Source organism: Vombatus ursinus, unplaced genomic scaffold, assembly GCF_900497805.2.
Source record: "Vombatus ursinus unplaced genomic scaffold, bare-nosed wombat genome assembly UNPS02014833.1, whole genome shotgun sequence".
NCBI lineage: Eukaryota > Metazoa > Chordata > Mammalia > Diprotodontia > Vombatidae > Vombatus > Vombatus ursinus.
The window spans coordinates 7457719-7484377 of record NW_020954611.1 but is presented as its reverse complement, the minus strand read 5'-3'; the positions used below and the strand labels follow the sequence as shown (position 1 = coordinate 7484377).

The 26659-nt window shown below is 38.1% G+C and overlaps 1 protein-coding gene across 1 annotated transcript; it reads right to left on the bottom strand.

Annotated features, from left to right (window-relative positions):
• Positions 1-821: 821 nt before the first annotated feature.
• RPP30 (ribonuclease P/MRP subunit p30) lies at positions 822-25732 on the bottom strand. The gene is made up of 11 exons (XM_027839845.1): positions 25620-25732; positions 23869-23924; positions 22549-22605; positions 21995-22069; positions 21003-21074; positions 18016-18105; positions 9476-9592; positions 8894-8923; positions 8136-8173; positions 7488-7567; positions 822-1806 (listed from the first exon to the last, which is right to left on the bottom strand). The coding sequence occupies exons 1-11, from the start codon at positions 25699-25701 to the stop codon at positions 1700-1702; spliced, it is 804 nt and encodes a 267-aa protein (XP_027695646.1). The 5' UTR covers positions 25702-25732; the 3' UTR covers positions 822-1699.
• Between the last annotated feature and the right edge of the window lie 927 nt (positions 25733-26659).

The window sequence follows — 26659 nt, the reverse complement described above, 5'->3', positions numbered from 1 at the left end:
ACGTTAGTGTGTACCCATAAAACGGAGAGTAATATAAGGAATCTAAACATAAAATACCAAACCATAGAAAAATTAGAGGCTAATGGAAGTTTTACTCTCATAATTATGGAATGAGGAAAAATTCATAACCAAATGATGGCCTGAAGAGAAAACTGACAATACAATAGATGAAAACAATGCAACCAGAATCAGAAGAGAAAGACTAGGGAGTGGGGGTAAGAGTAACCTTTCATATTAAAGTCTGACAGTAAAAATCTATAGATCTCCCAAATTGTCACAAATGCATATAATCACAAGCCATTCCTTAATAGTTTTCAAAAGAAACACAATCATAATCATCTGAAAAATGTGCAAAGTCACTAACAAACATGAAAAGGCAAAAACACTCTGACGTATTTATTACTCAGCAAACTAGCGAAAGTCCTAGATGATGGGAAAATCCAATGGCAGAATGATTTTGGGTTGAGGGTATGGTAAGAGAATTTCTGGGTCAGACCTTTTGCTGGATAAAAGAAATACTATGATGCGAAACTCTGGTTCAGGTTTCTTGCCACCACTGTGACGAGAAGAGGACACTGCCCCAGTCTCTGTTTCCAGGTTTTAGACATTGTTCCTGGAAACTCAGAAGGTCATAACACCTGCATAGATACAGCTGGTCTTGGAAGCAGGAGGACCTGAGTTTAAATCTAGCCTCAGACACATGATACTTTACTAGCTGTGTGACCCTGGGGCAAGTCACTTAACCCCAACTGCCTCACCAAAAAAGGAGAAAAAAAAAAAAAGAAAAAGGATAACAAAAAGTTGAAAACAAAATACACACCAAATGATCAGGGAATGGTTGAACGCACTATGGTGTATAAATATAATGAACTAATATACTGCGCTGTAAACAATGACAAATGTAAAGAATTCAGAGAAACATGAGAAAAGGCAGAGGTAAACAACGTACACAATTTCTCCTACAACAAAAATTAAGTCAATGAGAAGCAACAAATCGTGGTAAAATACAATGGTTAACATTCGTACTATAAAGTTAAAAGGCATATCTCTCTTTCTTGTTAACAATAAATCTGGCTTCTTGGCCATGGAGGGAATACATTTTGTAAAGGGATTCATTTGAGTATTTGTTGGGAAGTATCTATTGTATCAAAACAAACACATCAATATATTTTTCTTCTGCAACAAAATCTTAAAGCAAAAGACACCCTCCCCCCCCCCAAAAAGGACAAGCTCATCTCAAAATCAGTATTACAAAAGTTTCCTCAGAGGGCAAATTTTAATATGCTCCTAAACATACTATTTATCTTGAATAGTAATATGGAAAAAATAAATTACTGATACTGTTTTATAAAAAGGCATAAAAATATTTAAAGAACAAGAGATAGAGATAAGGTGAAATTTCAATGAATTAAAACATTGTCAACTATTTATGTTCTCCACAACGTCCTACTTGCAAACAGAGACATGTCATTCCTCTATTTTTCATTTAAACAAAATTAATTGATGCCAAGGTTATTACTAGTGGTTCACTGGTCTGTTTCCTTTTTTACTGACTGGGACATAAATAAGGTTTATAAAATGATTAATTCCAACCTAACATTCAAGCAGGGAGCCTGGTGAAATATTTTCTTCATGACTGTTGGTGACAGTTGATGAAAGGAGAGGCTTGGGGCAGTGGAAGTCAAGGCGCCTCTTTCAGTCAGTCCTCACACTTGGCTTTTTTGCAGGCTGGAACACTGTCATCTTCTTCAGTTGTTCTTGGCTTCTTTGTTGTATAAATAATACCAAAAGCAGTCTTTCTGGTTTCTAGAATTAAAAAAACAAACAAACAACATATACACTGCTGTCTGAACTTAACCTGTGAATGAAACAAGCTAATAAAATATCAAGATCCTACTAAGAGTTATGATGGTTGGAATGAAAACTGCTATGGGCCTGATGACAGTCACTAAAACGAGGTTTCACCAGCATTAACCAGACACTTTAAAAGAGACCCATCATCAACTACCACTTTATCATCATTATCTGAATACGAGCACCCTAATGAATTTTAAATTACCTGCAAGGAACAAACTAAGGGACGAGACCTTTTCTTAGTTGTTTAAATAAGGTCAGCCTTACTTTTAAGTACTATCATACACCCATTTAAACAGGGATACTGATTCATGCATGCAGTGTGATCAATGTTCCAAATTAAGGTAACCTGACACAGTAACACAGCATACCAGGCTTCTATAATCTAAGCCACATTTTTAGTGACACGGAGATGGCTACAGGTATAAAGCACAATCTTGGGCACCCTTCTCATTCCTTTTCTTCATCTCTCCCCCATCTCCCCCTTTCGTACTCTGTACTCTCATGCTGACCCCTTGCTGTCCAAAGTCACTCTCTAATGTCTGTCTATTCCTGAGCTCCCGAGAATTCCTGGATAAAGTCACAAACCATATGGACTCACTCACTACTATGGGACAGTCCACATGAACAATATGCTTACTGAACGCACACTATCTATGGCACTTCATCAGGTGTTATAGGCACAAAGAAGTCTATGAAGGGCCCTGATCTCAAGGGGCTTACTTCAGGGAAAAACAGATGCCACTTACACAGTATTTAAGGTTTTCAAAGAGCTTTCTTTCAATCACCCAGCAACTAGTGTACTATACTGTTATTCTATTTTATAGTCAACAAGCATTTATTAAGTGCTGTCTCTGTGTCAGGCACTGTGCTAAGCACTGGGGATAGATAGGGTCAGAGGAGTTAAGTGACTTTTCCATGGTTACACAGTCAGCAAATTTCTGAATTTGGGGCTTACACCCAGTTCTTCTAACTCCTATGTATGATGCTTTTTTCCTTATACCAAACTGGGAGAGGTACAGGGTTCATGGTGGGAATACTGGAAAATAATATAGGGACTAAGTTTTAAAGGGCTTTGAATGCCATGTTAGGGAAATTAGATTTTATCCTCTTGGTAATGGAAAGCCTGTCACTCTCTTTGGCCATACTATTTCCTCTGCTGGGAAGGTCTTCCTCACCACTTATTAAGCCCATCCCTTCCTTTTAAGGCCCACCTTAAATTCTACTTTAATCATGAGGCCTACCCCAGTCAGCAATTTTTAGTAACTAGCAACCCACATAGCATTTATGGTCTGTCCCAGTCATTTAGCACAGATACTACCTCGCATTACTGATTGTTCTCTACACCTGCCTATTTTACAGTTTATGTGTTTCCTAAGAACCCAATGAACACCCTTTCAGTAAATGTTAGCTGTGGACGACAACAGATCTGTTTAAATGTTACATTTTCAATGAAAAGATTGAAAAATGACAAAGAAAAACCTCAGTGCTTCCTTACCATTTAGCCTGGTTAACTTATTTGGGTCTAATATACCTTCATCCATTTAAAGGCACTTTGACTTATATTAAAGATACAATCTCATTCAAGGTCATTAAAATACCATACGCAATTATGGACTAAAGAGTTCTGAAATAAATGGAAAATTCTAATGATTTCCATTTTCCTAAGTGGAAAATAATGTTGAATTTGGAAATGTTTATTCATAACATCAAGACCATGAAGAATAGAATACAAACAGCTAAATAAATGGATAGTGTAAAATCAAAATTGTAAAAGTAAAAATGTAAAACTCACTTTTAATAAAACAGATTACTTTAATTTTATCTGTAAAATGGTTCTAATATCTATTTTTTACCATGTGAACTTACTCCTTAACCTAAATTGATTTAATGCAAACAAAAGTACTCAACTTCAGTATGTGAATCATTTTAGGAAATTTCAGAAATTATCTCCTTTAAAAATAATTTTATTTTAGAAACAGTCTGTAACTCACCAAGCCTCAATACTTTTCTTCCTACAGCTCTGCAGGAGGATTTCTCTGTTAGCATTACTTTTTTCTGGTCCACCTCCATTTTTGCATCATAACAGTCCCTTCACCTTTATATTTCAATCAACTATGTTATTGCAGGTGAGCAAATAAAACAAAAAGCACTTTCTCACCATGCTAAGTTTTGTCAAAGGAACAGTCTTGTAAAGAATTTACTGGAGAAAAGTTTTCCGGAAAAGGTTTGTGAAGAATGAAATAATACAGCATGAAATTAGCTTATTATGGAGCAGAAAAGATTCTTTTTTATTCTGCTAGTGCTTCCAGGTTTGGATAGAATCCTTGCAAGAAAAAATAAAGAATCTGATCTCAAAAGTGGCAAATTTTGAAAATGTAGTTCTATCTTGGTTTTATGAACTAATTTTTGAATAATAATCAAGATTCATTACATCATATGCAGGAAAAAAGGTTAGAATGCTTTTTTACATATACAAAGTACAGGTTAATTTGCACAACAACTCAATTACATTGAAACTGTTAGCGGTTGGTAGATTTTTTAAAATCGTTTTTTTGGACTTAAAGTGCTAAGCTGCAACAAAATATTTAGCATGAATATTTTTCTGTGCCACCCTGAGCACAAACCAAAAAAAACAACAACAACAACAACAAAAAGCCCACAAAAACCAGGCTGAATGTTCTAGTTAGCATAAGTTTATTTATTGACTTTTTTTGGGGGGGTTCAGATGTGTGATTTCAACAGGGTAGACTAGTTGTGTCAAACTTGAATAGAAATGGATCCCTGTCTATGGTATACTGGCTTAGAAAGCCACAAATTAACATTACTTTTGTACTTTTATTTTGTTAAACATTTTCTAATTATATTTCTATCTGGTTTTTCTGGCTTTCTGGTGTAGAGAATTCCTGATAAGCGAATCCTTCTACCACTGAAGATCAGCTGTTCTGTCATTTATATTTTTGAAATTGTCCTGAGTTCAAGTTTGTCTCATACACTGGCTGTATGACTGTGGACAAGTCTCTTAGTGTGTAAAACATCAACTTCTTTAGTGACAGAACACTATTGTGCTATAAGAAATGACGAATAGGATGCTTAAAGAAAAACCTGGAAAGACCTACACGAACTGATACAAAGTGAAGTGAGCAGAACCAGAAGAACACTGTCATACTAACAGCAATATTGTATAATGATCAAGTACTAATGACTTAGTTATTCCCGTCAAGACAAAGATCTAAGACAATTCTGAAGAACTCATGATGAAAAATGCTATCTACCTCCACAGAAAGAACTGATAGAGTCTGACTGCAGAGTAAAGCTTACTATTTTTTTTAACGTTATCATTTTGCTTTCTCAGTCTGCATTTTCTTTTGCAACATCGCTAATATGGAAATATATTTTGCATGACGGCACATGTATAACCTTTATCAAATTGCTTGCCTTTTCAGCGATGGGGGAGGAGAAGGAGTTGGGACAGAATCTGGAACTCAAAATTGTAGAAAATGGTTAAAATTGTTTTTACACGTAATTGGGAAAAACAAAATATTAAAAATTTTAAAATAGTCTTTAATACTGATTTTTAAAAGTCTGAAGAGAAGTTTTTTTTTTTTGGAAGAACTCTTATTTAAATAAACTGCTAAAATTCAGGCAAAATGGCTTCAATTTATTGGGTACAGTGGAAAAGCACTCAATCAATAGTAAAAAAAATTTTGGTTTGAATCCTGGTGCTGTCACTCCCTGTGTGATTCTGGACCCCAATTTCCTCATGTAAAATGAGAGGGGTTGTCTGGACCAGATACCTACCCCTAAGGGCCTTCCAACCCTAAATCTATGAGCACATGAAAATGCTACCTTTCACATAAGCAGATCTTTATTCGAATAAGAAAGACTGAGAAATGTGCTTTATTTTTCAGGCTCCAACTAATGGCTCATTAATTTTAATCAATACTGACTTCTGGCCAAGATGGCTCCCTGAATGGAGGCAGACAGTCCAGTTCCCATATACCTATGCTAGTAAAAACCTGAAATTCACACCAGACTGAATAATGACCAACAAAATCAGTAAGATTTCACTATAATAAGTGACTTCTTCCACTCTAGCACTGCCTAAGAAGTCAGCCAAAAGCACCTGGGCAATAAGAATGGGGGCCGTCAAAGCTGGTAGCTTTTTAGAGTGAACAGAGGCAGGCTACAGACATGTATTACTCTTCTGGCTCTGTGTCCTGGAAGACTCAGGGAATGGCAGTGACTAGTACAGCATGGCAGTCAATGCTCAGCCCCAGACAGATATCGAAGGAACTTTGAGGCTCTGAGAACTCTGTCCTGAGATGCCAAGGAGGATCCTAAAACTCACAGCATCAGGGAGGCTAAAGCCTGGGCAGCAGAGTCAGGGCAAGAACCCAGGTGATCCAGGCTAGGACCATGTAGAGGCAACCATCCTACCCAAAAATGCAGCATGGGATCAAGTCTGGCCTGAATTTTTCAAGAACAAAAGCTGGAGAGATGAGTAAAACAAAGAAGACACTGGCTAGTATAAAAACCTTACTGCATATCTAGAGATGCCCCAAAAATATAGTCTAGAAGAATAACTCCTCATAACTACAAATGAAGGTTCAAAGGAAAAAATGGACTTCTCATAAGAACTATATGAATATTTAGAAGAAACGAAGACAGGAAGAAATATTAGAATTAAATCAAAAGTTTGAAAAAATAGATGAAAAATAAGATATCTGATATTAAAAACAACTAAAATAGAAAAAAAAAACAAGGAGACATAATGGAAGAATTACTGGACTCCCTAAAAACCCTAATAATTTTAAAAGTCAGGACACAATATTTCAAGCTATCACAAATGAAACTGCCTAGATCTATTAGAAACATAGAACCAAGTGAAGACAAAAAGATTGTCTCCTGATTCAATCAAGAAACATTTACAACCTCAAGGAGTTTAGAATCTAGTAGGAGAGACAACATGCAAACAAATATATACAAAGCAAGCTATATACAGCATAAAAAGGAAATAATTAACAAAAGAAAGGCACTAGAATTAAGAGGGGTTTTGAAAGCCTTTCTGTAAAGGATGGTATTTTATTTATTTATTTTTTTAGGCAATTGGGGTTAAGTGACTTGCCCAGGGTCACACAGCTAGTAAGTGTCAAGTGTTTGGTCTGCGGCCGCATTTGAACTCAGGTCCTCCTGACTTCAGGGCCGATGCTCTATCCACTGCACCACCTAGCTGCCCAAGGATGGTATTTTAGTTAGAACTTAAAGGAAGCCAGGGAGGTTAACTAACAGTCAGAGCAGAAGAGGGAAAGCATTCCAGGCACAGGGAAAAGCTATAGAAAATACATGTAGCTGAGAGGGAAGTGTCTCTTGTGAGAAAAAGCCAGGAGGCCAGTGTGTGAGTTCCTTCAGGACAGGGACTGTCTTTTATCTCTTTTAGTATCCTCAGCATTTAGCACAGTTCCTGAAACACAGCAGGTGCTTAATAAATGCTTATTGACTGACTAACTACTATTAGCAAATACACGTATCTTAGTGGAAATCTCTGGCATTATCTGAACAAAAACAAAACCAGAGGCACAGAAATTTAAATGCAAATACATTTCAAGTCTATGAAACAGCATACCACTCACCTCCATGAAGAAGTGTTGCCCTGCAATTTGTGGATACTGCTGCCTTGGCATCACTTTCAGAGAGCCCAAACAACAAGCCTCTGCCAGGTTCATTAAGGGTTTCAATATCACACCAACAAAAGATGACTTAACATGGGTCAGAACTCACAAAAATAAAATTCAAAATGTGAGTTTATCTAGTCATATAGGAAACACAGTTTTCTAAGTTTGTTTGTTTTTTTTTAAACCATTAATTAGCAGTCTCCATCCATCCATACCCTACCAGTACATCCCCTCCAAAAAATCTTGGACTCTTTGAAGAAAGAGAATCAGTAAATCTAGAAAATAAAACTATTTTAAGGAAGCACTTCTCTTTGGTCCATTTTTTTCTCTAATGATCAGCAGAGTTTCACCAGAGGCTTGACTAGAATGATTGGCTTCTTAACATTTTCTAACTGTGAATGTGTAGCATATTTTTTAATCCTCAAATTAAGCAAAAGCAGTAACTGTTAAATAACTTGAATATAGAATCAATAAACTACAACCATCCTAGAAAAGGTCAAGAATTTAAATAAGGCATTGAGAAGGAGAAATATTTTAGACTACATTAACATTTCTACCGACTAAGCCAAAATCTGCATTAATAACAATGGTTTTAGAAAAGGATACAAGTTTGCTACATCATACGGTCCTCTTATTTCTAAAGGCTGAAAAACAAAAGTTTTTAAATTGTGATAAAGTTATTTATACCAATTCAACAGCTTGCTTTGTAAATAATTAACTGGGCACTCAAAAGGCAAGTTAGGACAAGAAAACTAACTGTACTACAGTCACCACATAGGCTGTGACGTTCCTAATTCTGACTGTAAAGGGATTGGATTTGATGGTCTCTAAGGTCCCTTCCACTTCTAACTCTAGGGTCCGACCAGACACCCCCAAATTCCTTGAAATTCACATGGAATGAACAGTCTAATATCGAGGCAATGTTACTAAGAGAATAAAGGGCTTTAAATAACACATATTTATGTATTAACTGTCATTTCTATACAACGTCTGGCACACAGCAAGTGTTTTAATACGTGCTTTTTGACTGATACTATCTCATTTAACCAACTTAGATACAATATCTGACATTTATGTAATACTTTCCAGTTAACAAAACATTTCCCTCTACTATAAACCTGTGAGGAAGGGAACCTAAAAATGATCTCCACTTTATAGATGGGGAAACTAAGAGTCAAAGGGGCCAAGTGACTTGCCCAGACCTGGCACTTGGATCTTCTGATTTCAAGTGCAGTGAGGGCTCTTTTCACTCAGATCAGGTACCTTGGCGTTGATAATGTTGCTAGTTAAATTTTTTTCTTTAGAATGTAATATTTAAAAAACTTAAGCCATGACAAGAAAACAAAATATGCAGTGCCACTTACCCTTTCTGCACCACTAGATACAATTATATTCTACAAAACAAAAATGTCATCAAAATTAATCAGATAAACAATTTAAAATATACCAGATTATTCAAATTCAATGCAAAAACCCGACTTTCATCAGCTGTGGCTCAAACACAGATTTCTTTGGAAAATAAGGTAAATATCAAAGGGAGGGAAGAGAAGAGCATAAAACTAAAGATGGCTTACAAAGAGAAGCACAGTTTTTCCCCAATAGAAAAATTCAGAAAGGCTGAATGAGCTCAAAAAGGTTGAGAAAGGTCAGATGACTTTAATTTAGTCTACTGAAGATAAACACTGTTTCTTATCTAGCATTTCCACTTTCTTCCACAATACTAAATTCTCACTGCAGGCCTGGTGTCTACAGGGTTTTGTTTGGGAATCGGGCTCTGCAAGATTCCCATTAAAACCTGAAAATAACCAATAATGTGATATAACCTGTTTTTGTACCTCAAATACTTGCATTAAGTTACTGGGATAAAGGCAGGAAATTTGATCCAACCGTGCCAGGAAGAATTAACCTGCTGGAATCTGAAATGCTTCCTCAGAGTGCAGACATACCTTCCCTTTGCAGATCTGCATCAGACTGAGTGCATTGGAAATGGTGTATCTCCTCATCGTGGAGTCTTTGATGGCAGGAGAATAAGTAATCTCAAAGCAGATACCTCGTTCAATTGCCTGGACAAAAAAAAAAAAAAGATAAAGGGAAAATACCCAATCACCCTATTCCACTGTACAGATCTGTTTGTTTTTCATTTAGCACAAAATTTCAACAGTCATATCTTAATTAAAGAACAAAATAAGGGTAAATATATGCTAAGGAATTAGAGGGTTCCCTCAGGATAAGCTACAGTATCTCTGGCAGAGAGCTGGTAATGAATGAAACCAAGGAATTCAAATAGTTCCCCTTCCCTTTTCCCCAAGGAAATGGGGAGATGATGACGATGAATTCCCATTTACTCAAGGCTTTAAGAATTGTAAAATGCTTTTTTAACTCATAGAGTTGTTGAAGAAAAGTCTTCTCCATTTTGCAGATGAGAAAACTAAGAATCGGAAAGATGACAGGACTTAATTGTCAGATAGCTAGAAAGTAACACAACCATGACTTAAACTCAACTCTCCCGATACAACCGCAGAGCTCTTTCCATTATACCTGAATCAAAAAATGTGAGCGCTGGAAGGGACATGAGTGGCCAAGATTAATGCATAACCAAAAAGAATCTCTACTCGAGCCAACTTGATAAGTAGTCATGAAGCCTCTGCTCAAAGGCCTCGATCTAACGAACGGGAACCTACCAACTGTAGGGACAGCCCATTCTACCTTTGGAGAGCTCTCATTGTCAAGCCATTTTTTCCTGAAATCAACTCTAAATTTCTATCTTTGCATCTTCTATTGAATGCCTCTTGTTTTGCCCTACAGAGCCAGACTGAACAAATGTAACCCCTTTTCTATGTGACAGCCCTTCAGATCACCGAACAGAGATATCAGCACGTTTTTCTCCAGGGTCAACATTGCCAGTTCCTTCACGCGAGCTTCCCCTAAGAGGAGCGTGGTTCTTTATCATCCTGGCTGCCTGTCTCTGTGGGCATGTCAGCTTCCCTATGTCCTTATTTCCACTATGGCTCCCAGAACTGGACACAAGCTTCCCAGTGGGGTCTCCCTAGAGCAGAGTATAGAGAACCAATCACTTCTTTTTTCTTGGAAGCTATGTATGCTTCCCTAAATGAAGCCCAAGATCACACTAGCTTTTTTGAACACCACAGCACACTGCTGACTCATTTTGAGTATGTAGTTCCCTGAGACCCCTCAGATCTTCTTCAGGACTTTGGTCTAACCATGCCTCTCCCTATTCTGTATTTGTGAATTTGTATTTTTTTAACTCAAGTGTAAGACTTTACCTTTATCCCTACTGAATTGCATCTCACTAATTCAATCCAATGCTTTTAGCTTTTGTCAACATCTTTTTAGATTCAGACTACTGGCCAGTATGTTAGCTTTCTCTCCGAGCTCTGTCCCACCTGAAAATTTGATGAGTGTCTTTATCCAAATCAGTAATAAAAATGTTAAATCACATGGGTCTGAGTATAGATCCCTGGGGCCCTCCTCTGGAGACATGCTGCCATTACCTGCTATACTCTGAATATACTATACTACTATACTCTGAATCCAGTTCTGCATCTATCTAATTGTGTTACCAATTAATCCACATCTGATTCACATAAATCTGTCTTCTCCACAAGGACAGTATGAGATGCTTTATCATGTGCTTTGCTAAAATCTAGGTAAACTATATTCTATGGAATTTGCTTCAACTACCAGTTCAATAACCCTGACAGAAAAGGAAATAAGGTTAGTATGACATGATCTATTCTTGATGAAGTGGTGCTGACTCTTTGCAATCACCACTTTCCACATGTGGTGATCTCTTCAATGACCTTTTCTAGAATTCTCCAAGGAATCAAAGCCAAGCTCACTGCTTTCTAGACTGAAGATTCTGATCTCTTCCCTTTTTTGAAATCAGAAGGTGAAATGTGAAGATTTATTTTGTATTACTGTTTATTTGTTATGAGGGCTTTTCTTTTTTTGTTGGGGAAGGGCAGTGAGTGAGAGAAAATACATTCATAAAAGCTGAGAGGACAATTTTAGCCTCCGTCTAAGATGGGATCCTCCTGGCTCAAGTTTCCCCATTATGTTCCTTTAAAAAGGAACGCTGCCCATCTGGCTACTCCTGAGTCTGGCTATGAGGATTTGATATTGCATGGTTGGAGAACAGTGAATTATCTGAATTCAAGCAAAGCGAAGGATGTTTTATCCTGAAATATTTAGGCTCTAAATCTTGTCCCCACTTCATCTTTTTATAGCAAATTTCTATAGTCAGAGCAAATAGACAGCAAAAGATATAAGCACAATGCAAGTGTGTGAGATCTTGCTGTTTTGACCTGAATGTGTAGTTATTCAATACCCCCAAACAACTGAAATTAAGTCAGAAACATCTTCAGTTTGGTTTGGGGGAAAATTTTCAGTGACAATTTTGATTGATAATTATCCAATTCTTCTGAAGAAATGTGCCTCTTCAGAAGCTTTATTAGTTACCATATTCAAGCCCATATCAATAGCTTACTTTATATCTTAAAAGGTTGAACGTCCTCCCCTTCAGCCATAAAAAAGAAGTTACCCCCAAAGTAATTCTCTTCTGTTCTAATTATCCTCTGTTCACTTTCTTTAGTTTTAGTATTTAAGTTTATTTCTTTTTTCTCTTATTTTGTATTTAAGTTTAAAATTAAAAAAAAAACTGAATGAAGAGGTTCCTCAATAATCCTAATTGGTTTTATCCAATTTAATTCAACAATCATTGTTAAGTACCTACCAGGTGCTAGGTGCAGGCAGCAAAAGTAAAAAATAAATATCCTGGTCCTCATGGATCTTACATTCTTAATTTATTTAAATTATTACATCAAGAAGAAAATGATTTCTTGGAAAGCTACAATATATGATCCATATTTTTAAAGAGAAACAAAAAAGCAAATAATCAGATTTTATGTTCTGGAATCCAATTCATTCTGCTTACTTTTAAACTCCCAAGAAAACACTGGAATAAATTTGAAAAAGTATTAAGGAATGGTATTAGTATTTCTCAAATAAACTTTCTTGCTCCATTGAGTTAAAAAACAAACCTACTAATAACCTAGACTTCTGACTCTAAGAACATTGAAATGCAAACTGTTTTTATGCTCATCAAACAGTTATTCAGAATGGCTCTCTCCATGAACAGGGTCAATGTCTCTGCATGATTTGCCTTTGTTAGTCTTATTGACCAAATATTCTGGCACTGGGAATTAATATTTTTTTCTTAATGAGTGGTAAGAATTAAGAAGGCATTATAAACTCAGAAAAGGTGCACAATACTTGGAATCAAGAACACTGGTAATAAAATCCTTAGAAGTAATATGCAGAGCTTTAGAGAAAAGTGAGATTTAAAAAATGGGTACTTGATTGCTTATTCCATAATGATTTCAACTGAAATTAGCTGCTTGTTACATAAAAGAGAATAATGTTCTTTTGACAAATTACTTTTAAATCTTTAATTCTTGTTTGTTAGTTCTAGAGAAAATCAACAGTCATGAATCAATCCAATAACACAACTTAGTCCTAACATATTGTAGGTGCTTAATAAATGCTTTTTGAATTGAAATGAAAGGTTATATGTAATGAACAATCGAGCTCATATGAGCCCTTCAGCATTTAGGTAGGCAATATATTTCCCCTTTCAATTCAAACTCCTGCTCTCTCAATAATTCTGAGCATCTCTAAGTGAACTAGTCAAATAACAGAAAGGAACCTTAACTGATAACAAGAAAGCATTAACCAGAAGGAAAATAAACATGCAAACAATCACTGAAAATGTTCAATAAACTTGAAACCATTTTTAGGTGTCAATAAAACTGAACCATAAGTAAATTACAGAAAGCAGGCTGTGATGAATTGGAGGGACAGACCTCACAGGCCACCTATTCCAAAGGAGCCCTGAAGAAGCCTCTCTATCAGCATTTGACAACAGTCATCCAGCCTTTGCATACAGACCTCAAGAGGGGGAGAAATCTAGTCTCTCCAAGTCCAGCTTTGAAAAGATTTTAGTACTAGGACATTCTCCTTATACCACATCTAAATTTGCTTCTTTGCTCCTAGTTTTACCTTATGGAGCCAAAACAAAAACAATCCCTCTTTCATATGACCATCCCTCAAATGCCTGAACTCAAAGACAGTCTGGTTGTCCCCTACTGGACACTCTCCAGGTTTTCAATGTCCTTCCTAAAATGTGGTGGCCCAAAGAGAACACAATACTCCAGCAGGGGTCTGAACAGAAGAGAGCACAGTGCCGCTGTCACCTCTCTGGTCCTGGACACTGTGCCTCTCAATATAGCCTAGTTCCAAGACACTGGTGATGACTCATGCTGAGCCTGCAGCTTCTCCAACCAAATATGCAGGTCTTTTCCAGATAACCCATTGTTTAATTGTGCTTGGGGCAGCTAGGTAGCACCGTGGATAGAGTGCTGGGTCTGGAGTCAAGAAGACCTAAATTTTTGATGGAAGAAAGTGAAGAGGAATTAAGAAGTGTCTTGATGAGGGTGAAAGAGGAGAGTGTAAAAGCTGGCTTGAAACTTAACATCAAAAAAACTAAAATCTTGGTTCCTGGTCCCATCATTTCCTGGCAAACAGAGGGAGAAGAAATGGAAGTAGTCATGTCAGATTTTATATTTTTGGTCTCAAAGATCATCACAGACAGTGACTGCAACCATGAGATTAGAAGACACTTGCTTGGGGCGCCTAGGTGGGGCAGCAGATAGAGCACCGGCCCTGAAGTCAGGAGGACCTGAGTTCAAATGTGGCCTCAGACACATAACACTTACTGGCTGTGTGACTCTGGGCAAGACACTTAACCCCAACTGCTTCACAAAAAAAAAAAAAAAAAAAAAAAAAGACACTTGCTCCTTGGAAGGAAACTCTGGCAAATCTGGACAGAACACTAAAAAGCAGAGATGTTACCTTGCCAACAGAGGTCCGTATAGCCAAAGCTATGGTTTTTCCAGTAGCAATGTATGGCTATGAGACTTGGACTATAAGAAAAGCTGAGAGCTGCACAAGTGATGCTTTTCAATTGTGGTGCCAGAGACAATTTTTGAGAGTCCCTTGGACAGCAACGAGGTCAAATCGGTTAATACTTAAAGAAATAAATTCAGACTATTCACTGTAAGGTCAAATACTGAAGCTGAAGCTTAAATACTTTGGTCAAATAATGCGAAGACAGGACTCACTGGAAAAGTCCTGATGTTGGAAATGCTGAAGGCAAAAGGAAAAGGGGGCAGCAGAGGATGAGATGGACACAGTATCATGGAAACAACAAAAACGAACTGGGACATACTTCTAGAGACAGTGGAAGATAGAAGGGTCTGGTGTGCTATGGTCCATGGAGTCACAAAGAGGTGAACACAACCGAATGACTGAACGACAAAAATTGTGCTTGACCTACCTTGGACTTAAGAAGCTGATTTTTTTGAACCCAAATGAAAGACACTGCTTCCTATTAAATTTCATCTTTTTTCATTCACCCCACTATTTTATCCAAGTTTTAGAACTTTAATCTATCATTTGATGTTATCCTTATTATTATTAAAAGACTTATAAATTTGAGAAAGATAACATCTATGCCTTCATCCAAGTCACTGATGAAAATGTTAAAAAATACAAGGTCAAGTACAGTCAAGGCACTCTACTTGTAACATCCCTTCAAGCTGACACCAGACCATCAATGTCTAGAGAGAATAGAATAGTAGGAAGAACAGGACTTGGCAATCAGAAAGACCTGTATTTTAATGCAGGTTTTGCACTCCAAACATTTGTTCAGTGCATAATGGTAATGGCTATGTGAACACAGTGAACCAATGTATTCCATTTTCTGGATCCTCCCTTCACTCTTCCAGGATGTTAGTTCCTCCAAAGTCAAAGGTTCTCAAGCTTATTTTTTTAGTCTGCTGGACTAGTACAAATGTTAGTTCCTCCAAAGTCAAAGGTTCTCAAGCTTATTTTTTTAGTCTGCTGGACTAGTACCAATGATCTATTTTATTTTTATCGAAATGTCACTAAAAAAGGAAACAAACCACATCATCAGAGTTAATGACTGATGATGGTTTTGATGGGGCACTAACAAAGTCGAGCTAATATGAAAAGCTTGCCAACGACTTTTGCCAAGGAAAAAGTTGATCCTTGAGTACTAAGAACTCCTTGAAAGAAACAAGAACCTCTTTCTAGACATACATAAACTGATGCTGAGTAAAGTGAGAAGAACCAGGAGAACATTGTACACAGTAAAAACAACATTATTCAATGATCAACTTTGATAGACTTAGCTCTTCTCAGCAATACAACAATCTAAGATAATTCCAAAAGACTCCTGATGGGAAATGCTATCCGTATCCAGAGAAAGAACCATGGAGTCGGAATGCAGATCAAAGCATACTATTTTCTCTCTTTTTTCTTTCTCGTGGTTTTTTCCCTTTTTCTGATTCTTCTTTCACAACATGACTAGTGTGGAAACATACTTTATAAGATTGTACATGTATGGCCTATATCAGATTGCTTGCTATCTTGGGCAGAAAGGAGGGGAGGGAGAAAAAAACTGGGAACTTAAAATACTAAAAACTATTTTTCCATGTAACTGGAAAAAAAAGAGAATACTATTATGTGGGGGGGGGGGGAAGAACCTCTTTCTAATCCCTACTAAGCTAAGTGAATGTATATTACTTGAAGCATATGTATAATTTTAAGAAGATCTCTAGCAAGTACACACAGCAATATTCAAAACACAACTTGATTGGATGCCACAATAATCAATATGAGCAAGTTGTATTCCTTTCACTCTCTTGTGTCTTTCTAAGATCAAGGATTTACATCCTGTCTTTGTTTCATATGTAGTATATAAACAATTATTAGAGGGCAAAGAAGGGAACTTGCCTTCACCTTTTATTTCACTCCTGAATTATACTTTCTTAATAAGTGAAGATAGGAGTTATAAAAAAATAAAAAATTCTCACCTAACCCTTTTCCATTTAAATCAGGGCTTCTGAATCTTTTTTCAGTAACAGATCCCTCTGGCAGTCTGACGAAGCCAATGGATCCCTTCTGAAAATGTTTTTAAATTCATAACAAAATACACATAATGGAAACCAATTATACTGAAATATAACTATCAAGATTAAAAAAAAAGTTCACAAACCCCAGGCTAGGAACCCTTGATTTAGATATTACTCTAACCCTAAGAAATTAATGAGTTAAATGAAAATCTGCCCTACAGAACAGCAACCTTAGGTAATCTGGGGGTCCATCTGACACCTGTCCTTGTCAACTTGTTACTGCTATTGCTCTGCTTGCCAGAGGGCCCAAATTCCTCTACTGAGGGGCTCTTAATGATTTTTTGTTTGTATCATTTCAGTGATTTCATTGGCATAGGGAACTCTTACATGAGGTAGTATAGTGAAGCCTATGGACCCTCTCAGAATAATGTTTTTCAATGCATAAAATAAAACACACAGGATTAAAAAAGAAAATCAAGTATACTGAAATACAGTTATCAGAACACACATATACTCACACACACACTAACCACATTTACCAAACATGATTTGATAGACTAACTTTATTAAATAATTTTGAAGTTAGATCACATATTTGGTACAGATGTGACCGTGGAAAGAGAAAGAATAGGATAAAACAGGAGACAAACTAGAGGAAGAGAAAACACGTTTCAGTAGAAGCCCAAAGCTCCTCAGGTTTATAGTAATCCAATCATGACATGACTTTATTAGCTCCCAGCTCTTCCATGAGTTGCTTTGTCCAGGGGAAACTTCCTTTTAATAAGGTCATTTCTATATGATACAGTAAAAAGTACACTGGATTTGGATTCAAAGGATCACAGATTTAGAGCTGAAAGATTCATCAATGAGTCCAACTCCTCAGAGAGGTGTCCAGTGCTACAGGACTGGAAAATTCAGGCTTTGGAAAGAGAAGACGCAAGCTTAGACCAGGCTCCACTACTTACTGTTGGGTGACCGTCACCTCTCTGGGCTTCAGTGTCCTCACCTGTGAAACAAGGGGGTCGAACTACCTGACCTATTAGCCTTCTTCGGCTCTGAATCTCTGATTCTAAAATCCTCTTATCTTGATTCGTCAAGGCTTCTCCCTTTAGTCCACGCTCCCTGGGGTGATGAAAAATTCTCAGGTTGTTTGGAGAAAGTCCAGGCTTCTTTACTTCCTCCTCCTTCATTATTTTTTATTTCTTTTTTTCCAGTGTCCTTCCTCCACATTTTGGTAATTATCTAATTCTTTCTGAAGAAATGTGCCTCTTAAGAAGCTTTATTAGATACCTTATTCAAGCTCATATTGATAGTTTACTTTATATCTTAAAAGGCTAAACTTCCTCCCCTTTAGCCCTAAAAAAGAAGTTACCCCAAAAGTAATTCTCTTCTCTCCTTATTATCTTCCATTAACTTACTCTTAATTTTTACTTTAATAAAAATCACAGGTCTGATCAAAGTATGACACTTACCACATTAATGGGAGGTCTTCTGAAGTAAAATGGCAATTTTTCTGTTACTGTTATGCATACCAAATCCACATCTAAACTTGTGCAAGCAACCTGTATAAGCAAAACAAAGTTGTTGTTTTTTTAAAAATATATTTCTAATGCCAAAGATAATGGGACAAATAGCACAATCCAAAATGAGAGGCTTATTTGAACAAGGAGAGGAACTGGACCTGTCCTTTCACTGGCATCTGAGAAGTCCTGGATAAGGCAGGTCCCTCTATCAAGGCAAATCTGCCTCTTCTCTGCACTGGAGCTGGGGCATGGGGGCCACTAAACTTTGTACAGGGATCCTTGCAGGCCCTTGTTGACTAAGAAAACCACACACTAACATTATCTATGACATACTGTTTTTTTTAAATCATTTCCCAATTACATTTACTCTGACTCCAGTTGCACTCTATCACCTTGTATCTCTAATGTATACCGTTATATTAAATAAAGGATGGCAGCTCTTTATCCAAGTAACTCAGGTGCATTAACTAAGTCTCAAAAGTGAAGGGTTCAATTGAAATCATGTGAGGTGCCCTGATATCACTATATGCTTTAATTATAAAATGATAAAGAAAACTTAAGTGAAGAAAATGGTTCTAACCTGAACGGCTTTAGGATAAAAGTTTAGTTTTAGCATGAACTATGGGCATGGTACCCCTTTCCTGTAATCCCAGATAGGGGGAGGTTGAGACTCTGGATCTCTTGCTGCATTGGCCTCATTAGGCCTCTCTACTTCTCCACTAGTATGGATAATTAAGGGTTGACAAGAGTTGTAATAAGCAGAAAAAGGTCTTTGTCATTGACATGATAACAAAATATACTTAATCCAGTCCAGTCACAATTCAAACTAAGAGGCATCAGATACACTGATTGATTTTTGTTTGGCTTACTCAAGAGATCTTGACTACCTCATAAAGAGTGGACTAAAAGGATATTTTATGTAAGGCACTAGAATAAGTGTTGGGAACAATTGTGTTTTCCTTGAGACTTTATCTTATGTAGTAGTCATCAAAAACTTCTATGCCATACTCTGGGATAAACAGGACCACTAGTAAGGAAAATTAAATTAAGTGGTTGAAGAATTGAATGTCTAACACACAACCTTCTTCAAGTCAATAGCTCCATCTACTGGATAAAACAGGGAGCTAACTAAAAATTTCAGAAATATAGCTTAGAAGAAATCAAGTCTTTTTTCCCCCCCAAAAAAATCCAGGAACTGGTTTACAAAAATATGTAGGCTATCACTGAGACTTTGGTAGACTTTGTAAAATGCCAAATGTTAGATGATGGGCATTTTACAAATATCCATCAGAAGGACTTTCAGAATTTTACAAATGAGCCCTAGTCTTTAAGCCATCTCAATGTGAAATACCTCATTTTAAGATGATAACTGCTTATACTTTCTGGGGAACACAAATCAAAATTTTAAAATGATAGTCATTATTTTAATATAATGTGAATGTCATTTAAAGAATTCAGTGGTGAATCCTTCTACAAAGTAAAGCCCAAATTTGTCAACCTAACCTTGGTTATATACCTCAGTTGATGAGGGTGCCACAGGCCCCTAGAACAAAACTGGTTCTGGTATCTTACCCATGCCCCTTTAAGTGCAACCTCTTCTGACCCTCTTTCTGTGCCCTTATACAAGGCTCTGGCTGTCCAAAATTCCCAGTATGACATCTTACATAGGTCTTAGGGAGCATAGCAGGGGACAGAATGCTGGGCCTATAGTCAAAGTTGTTGTGAGGATCAAAAGAAATATTTGCAAGGAGCCTGACATACAATTAAGTGCTTAACAAATGTTTATTTCCTACCCTTCCCAAATTCCCCAAAGTGCTCCACCATCTAAAATTACCTTTTTCTCTTCAGAAACTGTTTTCTGAACTAGATAGTAGGGGAGGCAGGGAAATCTGATTAAAGTATTTCATACTAAAGGTACGAATAGAGTTTACCCCTTCTATTGGAAAAAAGATGACCTGGTTAACCCAAAACAATTGTTAATTGGGAGAGGGGAAATTTTTTTGACCAGAGGTCACCTTTGTCTCCATGACCTTCCTGCTAGTATACTAGGCAAATCAGAAAGAAAGGTCAGCTTGACATACCACTTCTTAAAGACTGCTGACCCTCAACATATAGCCTTTATGCTCAAAACTTTATTGCATAATTTCTTATTAACAGAATCTCAGAACAAATAGAGCACATATAACATAAGAATTCAAATGCATTTTTCTTTTGGGGTCACAGATCCAATACGGGAAAAAAAAAACAATAGAGGGCTACAAATAAGGCAAAGAAATTTTAGTAAGAAGTGTAGGCATGTGTATTAAGAGAAAAACAGTTCAGTGTGCCCTTTAAAATTAATAGGCAATATAAAATTTTACTGCATAAATATTACCAAAATTCATATTAGTTAAGGGGAAAAGATAAAAGGGAATGAGAGGGAGAAGGAAAGGAGAAAAGGCAGGGTGAAAGAAGACCTGGGGGTAGGATGAGAAAGATGATGATAAAAACAGAGAGAAGTATGAAGGGAAAAAGTATAAACAAAGAGAGCACCAGTGTCCCAAAGTATAGGGGAAAGATACCTTGGAACGTTAGGCCTGGAGAAAAGAAGATTCAGAGGGAACATGAATGCTGTCACATAAAGGAGGTACAGGACCTGTTCCCTCTGAGAATAATGTGAGCTCCAAGAGAACAGAGGACTGTTTTTGCCTTTCTTTGTGAACAACACGCAGAGACTGTAAAGAGAGCAATGTAGGCTTGATATCAGGCAGACCTGCCTCTCACAATCAGAGCAGAATAAAAGGTGTAAAATGCCTGGCCCCTGGAGGGGGATTCCTCCTGGAAACTTAGTGGTCTTCAGGTAGAGGCTGCACAAATAATACATGTTAGCCCTGGGATGGAAACTTGTATAACCATAATAAAAAAAAAAATGAGATGACTTAATATCTTTCACTTACATGGAAAAGTTTTTCTGTCTTAGGAAAAACTGCAACAATGTCATATAGCTTGACACGGGAAGACGTTGCTCTCTGTTGTGAGAAAAGAAAAAAATACCACCATAAGAGGAATGCATGCTTTTCTTTCCTTGCTACCTTGTACTATCTGTATTCTTTTTATATTTATTGTGCATATACATACTTTACATTTATGCTGTATATATTTACAAGTGTACTGATCTCCCCTTTAGAATATAAATTCCTTCAAAGTCAGGATGATTTCATTTCCTGCATTTGTGTTCCCCGTGGTTAGCACAGTGTCTGGAACACAGGCAGTGCTTAATAAATGCTCAGTGCTTTACTGGAAGGAACTCTGGCTCTACAAAACTTAACAGGGATGTGATCTTTGCAAAGTTACCTCAACTCTCTGGGCTTTAATCCTCCCCTGTGGCCCCATTTCACAGCTGAGGAAACTGATCAAGTCATCTCTAAAACTCCTTCTAGCTTTACAAAAATGTGAAGAGGCAGAAAGTGCTAAAGCCAAGCTTTTTTTTTACATCACAATTCTATTTGACGTGTTCCCTGTTTTTCTTTAGCAGTTGGGTTCTGCAAACTGAAACTGGAATCAGTTGCAATGACATGCTTGGCTGAGCAGGAACATGCCAGGGAGCCAAAGGTTGCATGCTAACACTACTTCAAACTGACTTAGGAAGTTAAAAAAAAAATTGTCCATTTTGTCACAAAGGAGCTTTTTTGCAGAGAATGTACTGGTCATAGAAAGTAGTCCTATGAGTAGTACAGACAATGCATGCTGCAAGAACTCAGAGAAGGAAGACATCATTTTGGGCTTAGATAATCAGAAAAATCTTTATGGAACAAATGGGATACATACTTTAAAACTGTAAAAGGATAAAAAGCTATTCCTTTCCATACTACTAAATAGTATTTGAAGGGGAAAAAATCACACGCATACTATGAGACGTATGTTAAAGAGAAAAACAAAACTGACTTACCAGAACATTGCAGTGAGATGGATCTGATACTATAAGTGTCAGTCTACTTAAAATTTTAATTGGTTTTGATTTCCCCTGTAGGTAAAAGAATCTATTAAAGAAGTACAAGGCATAACTGTTTCATTTTTCTCTTCACTAGAGAAACATATTAACTAAAAGAAATAGCACAGGAAGGCAAATCAACAATTATTTATATTTATTGAGTGAGCACAGCACGATCAGGTCCTCTGAGAAAAACCAAAAATAAAATGTCATCCTTATCCTCAAGGATGATACAATACAGTGGGATAAACAAAGTCTAACATAAATTACTGACACAGAACAGTTTATAATTAGGTATCTTCTGTACTATTGTTCAAAAGTGCTACAAGAGGTCAGTGAAGAGGAAACATAAGGAGGGCTGCAGTACATAAGAGAGGCTAAATGGATAAGCTGAGACTTGATGATGTCAGCTTTAGACTAGAAAATGGGAAAGCAGTGTAGATGAGGGGAATGATACAGATCAAATACAGCTATCAGATACTTAATTCTTTGAACATGAAAATGACACCTACTTGTACAATAGGCAAAGATGAAAAGAGCTCTGAAGGAACTAGTGGTTTGTCAATTTCCTGCAAAATAAAAACAGTTAAACCTAAATTGAGTAAATTAATCAAAAGTAGTATTAAGATGGATAACATAAAAAGCTAAATACACTATGAGGTTGGTTAGGTACTGGCAAATGGTCTTTCAGAAAAACTAGTGAAACACTCCTTGGACCTGTGTGAGAAAACGTGATGAGAAAAACTGGACAGCATGGAAGGACCATAATTCTCAGGTTATAAGAGTAGTCCACAATGGAATAAATGTTGAATACACATAGAAGGGAAAATTTAAACAAAAACGTGCATTAACTTTTAACAAGAACTTAAATTAAACTTAGCTCTTTAAAATGTAAACAAGAATGAATCCTTCAATATAGTCAAAACACTTTTACTCAGAAATTTCCTTAAATTTAATAAGCTATCCCAGTAACTATTTTCTAATTGTGTACTCAGCATATGTCCTCATGACCAAGCCTTATGTCAGAAAAAATTTTAATAAAATTGGTTTTACCATTATATTACTTTGCAGCTAATAAACCATGTTATGTGAACATCTATTTGTGAGTTACCTCAGTTGTTTTCCTACAATGGCAATTACAATGTACATTCCTGTAACAGATGTGGGTGGGTACCTCCATACATAGGATAGCTAGAAACCACACAAATGTAGTCTGCAAGACTTCAAAAGATCTGTATTCACTTTTTATGTATTGCTTCTAACCGTGGACAATGAAACCCATTAATGTTTTGGTAGACAGTTTTAAGTGCTGCCATAGCCACAAAAACCCAAATTATCACATGGCAGTCAATCTTCCAGGGAGGAGCCTCTCTAATTACAGCCAGGCTGGTTTTTGGATGACAGTCTGCCTCAAGGGCCTGCCAGTGCTTGTTCTACCAGCATATCCTTTGTGCAATCCGGGTCGATTTCAAATCATATGAGTTTCTTTGAGGAAAGCAACTGTTTTTGTCGTACTCCCAGCACACAGCACAGTGCTTGGTACATATGAGGTACTTGTATGGAGTAGGACTTTGTGGAGAAAGTAGCCTCATCATGTCACAGATATTTGAACTAATCTCTATATTAAATACACTGAAAATCCTTGGTGAAACTCAAATTAAGTAAACATAGCAGGGACTTCATACATCTTTGTTGAAAGAATGGAAATAAGTGCAAGTTTTCTGTGCTTAATTAAAATGCATGTTTTTAAGTAGCTTCTGCCATAGAAAAACACAAAGAAGCTGAAACACCATACTACTTTGTTACTCAGATACAAACACTGAGAAACTTACCTGCTTCTTTTCCTTAAAGTCCACAACATGATTAATGGCAACAGTCGAAAACCCAACTAAAAAATTAAACAAAAAGTTAAACACAATCTCCCTCTCCTAGAGGCCAATGACATACAGCTTTACCAAGATCTCAAGATTATATGAGGCTGACCCAGCACTAACCAGCCCCCAACTGTGTACTTCATTTCTTTAACTACAAGTTTCTTTTATGTACAGCAAACACTGAGGAGTCAGGCTCTATTTTCTATATCCTTTGAAATTCCCCCCAACAAACACAACCTATTGCATAATGTATAATCAATAAATTTGAGTGGTGCACTAATCAAAACAATTTTTTTACAAGTTCAGTGAACAGCATTTTAGTTTTTAAAGAAATCATTAAGTGTTGACTAAAAATAAACCAAGTGGCAGCTAGGTGGCACAGTGGATAGAGCACTGGACCTGGAGTCAGGAGGACCCGAGTTCAAACCTGGCCTCAAGACACATAACACATACTAGCTGTGTGACTCTGGGCAAGTCACTTAACCCCAATTGCCTCACCAAAAAGAAAAAAAAAAGAATAAACCAAGTATCTCCCATTTTCCATAGACAAATGTAGTTTAGGGGGAGTATCCCTGTATTAATTCCCTTATGGTTCCGTAGGCTTACTACGATGATAAAAATACACAAAGCTAGATGTCCAACTAAAGAAACCCGGTGATGACAAACAATGGATTCTAAATCAAATAGTCTGGATTCAAACTGGGACTCTGCTACTTACTACCAGTGTGAGCTTAGGTAAGTCATTTAACCCAAGTTCGAGTCTATGGGCTTCAGCTGCCTAATCTCTAAACTGAAGGGGTCAGGCTATTGATGCTGGATTTCTAAATCGATAATCCAAAAATGTGACTTCATAAACAAAGACCAGAAAACCAATACAACTTTCCAAACAATGAGTTCATATATAAATTGAGCATTGTCCTCTAGGACTCAATGTGCCAGCATTCGTTGTCCTCCGTGGAGAGTGAACAGTTCTGGGGGAGTTCCTCTGCCCCCCCCCCCTTCCCCCCCCCCCCCGGTAGTTTAGACAGGAAACTGAAGCATCGAGTTAAACCAAGGGGAGAGGGTGGGCTCCCCTCCAGCGGCTTTTCCAGCGGCTATTTTCCCAATAGCCCCGCCTGGGCTAGGAGTCAGTGTGTCCCTGGGCAGGCCACTTCACTTTACTGACAAGCCTCAGTTTCTGCTTGCGTGACGGTACACGGTTATATACATAACAGCTGACAGCGACGTCGCGCTTGGCAGTCGCGTGACGCTTTACATCCATCCCCGCCCTGGATCCTCACATCTCTAAGAGGGATGCAAAGCATGCATCATCCTCCACTGATCTAGGAGGAAAACGGATGCTGACATCGTGGGAGACAGACTGCTACACTGGCGGGAGTCGGAAAGGTCCCGGGCCATCACTTAGTCCTCCTTTTACACAGGACGAAACTGAGGATCAGGGAAGGTTCCGTGACTCGCCCGAGGTCACACTCAGGCCCCCGCGTGACACTGTCTCACTCGGTGGGAGAGCTTGGGACTAGGAGATCCCCGTGACCCCCTCGGCCCGGTCCGCCCCTCCCCCCCACGTGGCTCCCCTCCCTCCCAGTCTGGGGCTGAGATCCCGCGGCCTCCCCCACAATATACAAGGCGCTCGTAGAACGAATACCACAAAGCGTTCACGCCGGCTCGGGCGCCCCCCACACCACCCGATTCCATGGTGGGGCACTCACGGTGAGCGGCGTTCTCCAGAAGCCCCTTAAGCGCTTTCGTGTCAGAACCCTTCTTCAGGTTCAAATCCGCAAACACCGCCATGCCGGCATCACGTGACAAACGATACACGTTCTCCAAGCGTCTGCGCAGTCGCCGATGTTGCTCTCCCTTACACCGCCCCTTTCTCTCCTTATCCTAGTGCATTTTGGGAGTTGTCCCTTTTTTGAGTCTCGTACCTCCCCGCCCTCCGCTTCCCCCCCTTTCCCCACCTCCCCTCGGAAATACTGTTCAAAGCTCGGGAACTTTTCTAGTTTACACAAGCGCAAGCAGTTGTTAAAATAGCCAGCGCCTTGAAAAACAATGTTTCCGAGTTGCCCCGTCTCCTCCTTCCTCCCTGGATCGGGAACCATCGGTCTCCCTCGGTTCGGTAGCATGAGCCACTCTGGCCTCCCGAGGCCTAGTTTCCATGGTAACCGGAGGTCAATACTAGTTCTCCCCAGTCTCCCAGCCCCGCCCCACTCCGCTCTGGACCAGCCCAGGCCGGAAGGGGCGTTGAGTCCCCCAACGTGGCTTAGTGGAGTGATGCGGTGGTGGTGAAAGGGGTGAGCTGAGCAGGTGACTTATTCTAAGAAAAATAATTTCTTAGAAGTGGGAAACAAATCAAATTCATCCTTTGGGCAATAATAGGTTACACACATTTATAGAGTCCTTTGGCATCACAGGACTAGAAATAAAGGGTGCAGGATTTAGAGTGGAGAAATTGGGTTTGCATCCCAGCTGCGCTAATCGTCTGTTGAATATTTCCAGTTTATCTTGTATACACCATGTTTGTACACAGTTGTTTGCGTGTTGTCACCCCAATTAGACTTGCGCTCCTTGAGAGCCGGGGCTGTCTTTGACCTTCCTTTGTATCCCCAGTTCTTAGCATATGTTGTTATTGCTAGTCGTGTCTGACTCTTTGTTAACCCTATCCACCATACCATGGCTGGCCCTTCTATCCTCCACTACCTCTCCAACTCTCTCTGAGTTCATGACACTATCTATCCATCTCATCCGCTTC